The 6,161-nt window shown below is 46.7% G+C and overlaps 1 protein-coding gene across 1 annotated transcript in view; it reads left to right on the top strand.

The window, feature by feature from the left end:
- The first annotated feature begins 238 nt into the window (after window positions 1-238).
- The window catches only part of P2RX7 (purinergic receptor P2X 7), a 78,700-nt gene continuing 72,777 nt past the window's right edge, over window positions 239-6,161 (top strand). The window contains exon 1 of the mRNA XM_029571975.1: window positions 239-991. Coding sequence (XP_029427835.1) covers window positions 969-991 — 23 coding nt within the window. The 5' untranslated portion in view covers window positions 239-968. The remainder of the gene's footprint in view (window positions 992-6,161) is intronic.

The following is a 6,161-nucleotide window of genomic DNA, read 5'->3' as shown; positions in this document are numbered from 1 at the left end:
CCAGCAGATGTCAGTGTGAAAACTCTGAATCCAGGGATGGAATATGTTGGAGAGGCCGAATGGTTTGAGTTTTCAGCCAGACACAGACAAGTTTGAAGGCCGCACAGCTGTTTCTGAAAACTGATAAGTTCTCAGAGGGAGGGAAGCTGTTGTTTTCACAAGCATTTGTAGTGTATAGGGGGGGGGGGAGAGAGAGAGCAATAACTAAGGAGGAAAATCACAGTCTATTAGTCTAAGGTACTTTGTACATTGCAGACAAACATTAGATCTGCTTCTCTGTAATGAGAATGCTTCATTTGATTGCTTTAGCATGACGTTGCAACATCATGTTAGCTTGATTAATCAGTCCATATTAGCACACGAAGCTCAAGCCATTATTACTCAGGACATTTTCGCTGGCACTTCACCAAAAGCTACTAACGTCTTAAACTGGGTGATCCATCCCATTTTAATAGTTTTAATACTAATAATAATACTATTTATGTGTATATTATAGAATTAAGATGTGTATTCTGCTTTAGTAACACGGGTATGGGTTAGAAATACATTATGAAGAAGCGGTATGTGATTTATCCTGAGAGCAAGAGGTGGAATGTAATACGATGGGATAAAGAATGCTCTCAGGACAAACACTGTGTTGAACTTTGAAAAACTTGTTGATCAAGCGAAGAACAGTATCAGCAGGGCTTAAGCAGGTGGTTGTGGGGGAGAGTAGCTTGTCTGTGCCTGGGACCTGACTCAACAGGAGGAGGAGGGATGCCTGGCCAGCAGCCCTACACTGGACAGGAAGGTTCCCAGACTCAAGCAGTGGCTTGTCTGCACCTGCACTTGTTTTCAAAGCCCTATAAAAATTCGGGGGTCTCCAGTGGGAGCTGGAGCCTCACCTGTGCACTGACGAGTGGCACAGGATCTTTCCTGTTGAAGCTGTGTGCTCCTGTTTTTCGGTCGCACCGGGGTTCCCCGACCTGATGAGTGGCAGGATGCTGATTTGGTATGTATTATAGTCACGGGAAATGAAGTATGTGTGCTGTAAATAAAGCTGCATTTTATTACTGTATACCTTGTATATTATATTATAGCATGTGTGTGTGTGTTGGGCACTGTGTGTGTAGTCTGTATATCTCTCGGGCATCCTGTTACAGCTGGACAACTCGAGAAACTGTGCTACTGCCAAGGCTGAGGGAGTCGAAAAGGCACAGAGCCCTGCCAAGGTGCTTAGAAGTTAAATTTTATTTTATTCCCACACAGTTAAACCTAAAACCTATTCTCTGAGAAAAGGTTGGATTTTAGGGTCAGGCTGGTGAACCTGACCCCAGCAATCCTGAAGTAAGGGTTAATTAAGGGACTAAGTACATTTTGAAACAAAGCTAGTATTTTCATTTCGGGGGTGGGGAGGGTTCCCCTTTTGACTAAAGGACTTTGTTATTGCAAAAGGGAAAAGCCTTTTGCTTTCTGTTTGGTATCTAACAGGCACATAAATATTGCTGAATCTACAGTCCCCCATATCATGGAACAGATGGCTTCTAGTATATTTCTCACTGGTTCTGTAATGTCTTTGACACAGATTAAGGTCAGCTGATGTGTTGTATTCCGAGTTTCTTTATGTAGAGTTCCACATCCCACGTGTCCTACCTCAGCTTCCTCTAGCCTGGGAGGAGGAAGAACTGGACCATGAGGCACTCTGTGTGAGCCTTGAAGCTACTGGTCAGAGTGGTTCTGATGCAGTTGCAGACAGAGAAGCTTTGCAGCATGGTGGTGAGGTTGGAGTTCACCCCCCTTCTCCATTTTACACAATTCATCTTGGCGTCCCAGATGTTGAAGAAGACTGTGCCCTGTTGATTCTGGTCACTGCTGCCAGAAAAAGTTACACCTGTGCCGTATACTTGTGACTGGAAGTAGAGAGTTTGTCGGCTGTTTCATTCAACAAAAAAAAAAGAGGTAAAAAATGTTTGCTGACGAGAATGTAGACGAGAACACACAAGAAGTGGTCAAAAATATAATATCTCTTGTGCAACTCTAGGAATCAATATTTTGTAAAATATGTTTCAGATTATATCAGAATATTTAAACCATTCTGTAATACATACCCAAGAGAAAATATATTGGAGTGTCATTTGGAAGTGGGCTGTCAAAGCATGGCTTTAGAAAAGTGTTAATTATGTTCTGTAGAATGAGACTTACTGTGCCAAACACCATAGTTCAAAGAAAAAAATGTTATTGGTTAAAAAAAAACAAACCAAAAACAAGTATTGTATTCCTTAAAATAGGAATCTGTATTCTCCCAATCAAATGATGAATGTCCAGGCCCAATCCCATACTTGATAGATATCCAGTTCTGATTTCAACAGCAGTCAAATCACATGAAGCAACACTCAAAGTGCTTCACAACTGTGGTGGCAACAGAGCAAGATGAAGGGAGTATGAAGTCCCCAACATTATGGGCTTGCTGGATTAAGTGATTTAGATTTCATTATCTGCTTTTGTTGGATAAATCAAAGCAATTACAATAAAAAAGAAAAATACAAAGACACCTACCCACCCATCTACTCTCACATCTCAAAAAGATTATTAAATCCAGAAAATCTTAACCCTAACTCCAATTCACCCAATCCCCTTCCATTCTCACTACACAACCTTCTAACCTCCTGAGTGTGCTAGATTCATTTTTTTTTTTTAGTTCATCCAGAGCAATTCTCCCTTTCCCTGTACGTAACTGGATCAGTCCAAACTTGAGTTTTGCATCTCTGCCAGCAGATGGAGACAGAGTTTTAATGGCACTGGTACATAATCACTTGTGCCACCTGCAGTATTTCTCCGTCTCCAGTGGATGGTGCAGACCTGCATTTCTGCAGTCAGGAGACATTTTTTTTTTTTTCTGTTTGGGTTTGAGGATTACAAGCCTTCCTCCCAAAGGGTGGTGGGTCCTGGAGGGGCCATCACTGTTGATTGAGGTGGATGAGCTGGGGGTTGGTGATCATTGTGAATACTCGATCCTTGCTTCCATGGGGGTGTAAATTGGTGGTCCGGATCCCTCCCCTTCACGAGACTGCTCTGGCGGCTGCTGGCTCGGCATAGCTGGCTTGATTTTTAGGCTGTCTCTTTTTTTTTTTTTTTTTGGACAGCTCTGAGTTCCAGTCATTGAATGAAGTTTAAAAAAAAGCTAATGAGAGCTTGTCTTGTCTTCGGCCTACTTCCTGCCTCTTTTCTTGGGTGGAGGGGAGTACAATGCTGGGCTTTTCAGTGTCTGGGGCTTCTTCAGGGCTGAGGTAAGATCCCCGCCTTCATTCCCAGATGGTGCGCAGTTTGGCGTGCTAGAGTCTCACTCGTGTCGGGTTGTGGGCTTCTTGTTCCGCCGTTGGTGAGGGGCAGGGGCCATCAGATTCTCCGGGGGCCGTGAAGAGAAGGAGAATGTTACCCATTCCTCTTCCTCCAGTGCTGGAGGACCCGTTTCCTCTCGGCGAGGGAATGGCAGCCATTTTGAAAGCTCACGTGGCTTGGGCCACGCCGGGGGAGGGGGATTTCCCTTTGAGGCCCTCCCAAGTCTGTTTGGGCTCCCGGGAGGAGGAGGAGGGTAATCCTCTTTTTGCCTGTCCCTTGTCCTCAGATTGTGGCTGGCATCTCAAGACCTTTTTCTTTGGATTTTGTGTTGCTCCTGCATGAGGCCTATTTGTCTCAGCAGGAGGCGGTGGCTTCCAGTATGGGGGCCCGGGCCCGGCCTTCCAAGGTTTGTGATTTGGATCCCATCATGGTTTGTCCTGAACGAAGCAGCCTGCAGTGGTCCAGCGCTTGTTGGGTCCGGTTTCGTCTTGGAGGGGTCCCAGCTGGAGGAAGCTCCAGAGGTGCCCCCGGCGCATGGCCTGTTGGTTGATCCGGATGCAGTTGGTGTAGATCTGGGGGGATGATCTGGAGGAGATCCCGGTTTTTGAGGGAGATGACCTTAAGATGGTCCATCTTTTTCGTAAGGAAGAGCTTGGGCCGTTGATTCCTCAGGTTTTAGAGGAGCTCGGGGTCAAGGTCCAGCAGGAGGACTCTGATCTAGAAGAAGCTGATCTGGTCCTGGACGGGCTGTGGGGCCGGCGAAATCCTTCCCTTATCATAAATCTGTGAAGAAGTTGGTGGAACTCCCAACGCCTGTTTTAAGGGTTGGGAGGGTTATGGCGAAGCTTTATCCTTTGCCTGAGCAGACGTTGGACCTGCTTTCCCTCCCTAAGGTTGATGCGGTGGTTTTGGCTGTTACCAAGAAGACAACCATTCCAGTTGCAGGGTCCGTGGCGCTGAAGGATGTTTAGGATCAAAAGCTTGGGGGTACAGCTCAAGAGAATTTTTGAAGTGCCAGCTTTGCGTTTACAGGTGGCCATTTGTTCCGGTTTTATGCATTGGGCATGCTGCGTTGGGTGTAGCACCTTCAGGATGCGAAGGCAAAGCCCAGAGAGAGAACATTGAAGACGGAGAATTTAGAAATGGCTGTGTTCTGTATGACCTGGTGAGGACCAGGGACTAGGGTTATGGTGTCAGCCAGGAGGTTATTGTGGTTGTGTGATTGGTTGGTGGATGTATCCAAGTCTCAGCTAGGGTCTTTGCCTTTCAAGGGTCGCCTCTTGTTTGGGGAAGACCTAGAGGAATTGATGAAGAGTTTGGGCGAAAATAAAGTACACAAGCTGCCTGAGGATAAACCTAAGGGCAAGAGATTTTTTCAGGCTCGTTCTCATTTTCGGGATACTAGAAGGTCTCGCCCAGCAAGCAGAGTGGTAGGTCCGCAGAGACACTTCTGGCTCTATGGCCAGTCTTGGGGGTCAGTCCTTTCAGGGAGGTCGGAAACCCTTCTGGGACACCGCAAGTGGTAGTGCAGTCAGGATAAATCTTTGTAGTGAGGCAAGGCCAATCCACACTGTCGTTCCTTTTGTAGGAGGTCGCTTGGCATGGTTTTACGAGGAGTGGACCAAAATTACGGAGGTTCAATGGGTCCTTAGTGTAGTAAGAGATGGCTACATGTTAGAATTTGCGTGGCCCGTCCAGGATTTGTTTCTGGTTTCCCTTTGTGGTCCTATAGACAAGCAACTGGTGGTTTGGGAGACTTTGGACTGGTTGCAGAAGCTAGGAACATTAATTCCAGTTCCGCAGGTTCCAAAAAAGGAGGGGACTTTTCGTCCGATCCTAGATTTAAAAAGGATAAATGCGGAGCTCAAAGTGCATTTCCGGATGGAAATCCTGAGGTCTGTCATAGTGGCAGTCTGTAAGGGCGAGTTACTGGCTTTTTTGGACTTGATGGAGGTGTATCTGCGTATACCCATTCACCCAGATTATCTGAGGTTTCTGCAATTCATGGTTCTGGGTCAGCATTTTCAGTTTCAGGCTGTTCCCTTTGGGTTAGCCACGGCACCACGCACGTTCACAGAGGTGATGGTGGTGGTAGCAGCAGCTTTGCGTCGGGAAGGGATTCTGGTGCACCCTTATCTCGATGAATGGCTTATCAGGGCAAAGTCGGAGAACCTTTGTCGTCAGTCGGTTCTGAAAGTGATCCACACTCTAGAGTCACTCGGCTGGGTGGTAAACTTGGCAAAGAGTCTCTTGGTTCCCTCGCAATCCCTAGAATATCTGGGAGCCCGGTTCGACACACTAGGGGGCAAGGTGTTTCTCTCGGAGGAGTGGGTTCTGAAGCTGCAGGGTCAAGTTTCTCAGTTGTTGGGGTTGTCGATGTCCAGAATCTGGGATTAATTGCAGGCTCTGGGCTTGATGGCTTTGACCCTAGAATTGGTGCCTTGGGCATTCGCTCATATAAGGCCTTTGCAGAGGGCTCTGATGTCTCATTGGAATCCACTTTTGGAGGAGTTTCACCTTCATTTGCCGCTTGAGGGTATTGCCAGGGACAGTTTGTCGTGGTGGCTTCTGAGTTCCAGTCTTACTTGAGGTGTAGAGTTGGAGGTCTCTGATTGGGTGATTCGTACTACCAATGTCAGTCTGTCAGCAACGGTCCACTCAGGGCTGCTGATCTATGAAGGAGGTTTCCTAGTCTTCAATCAGTTAGAGACAAGAGTGGTCCATTTAGCATTATGGACTTTTCTGCCATTAGTCAAAGGTTGGTCAGTGAAGATCTTATCGAACAATGAGACGATAGTGGCCTACATCAATTGGCAGGGAGGAATCAAGAGTCAGGCAGTGGC

Source organism: Rhinatrema bivittatum, chromosome 11 (assembly GCF_901001135.1).
Source record: "Rhinatrema bivittatum chromosome 11, aRhiBiv1.1, whole genome shotgun sequence".
In the NCBI taxonomy this organism is placed as follows: Eukaryota; Metazoa; Chordata; class Amphibia; order Gymnophiona; family Rhinatrematidae; genus Rhinatrema; species Rhinatrema bivittatum.
Note: the sequence above shows the minus strand (reverse complement) of the source record. Positions and strands in the feature narration are given on the sequence as shown.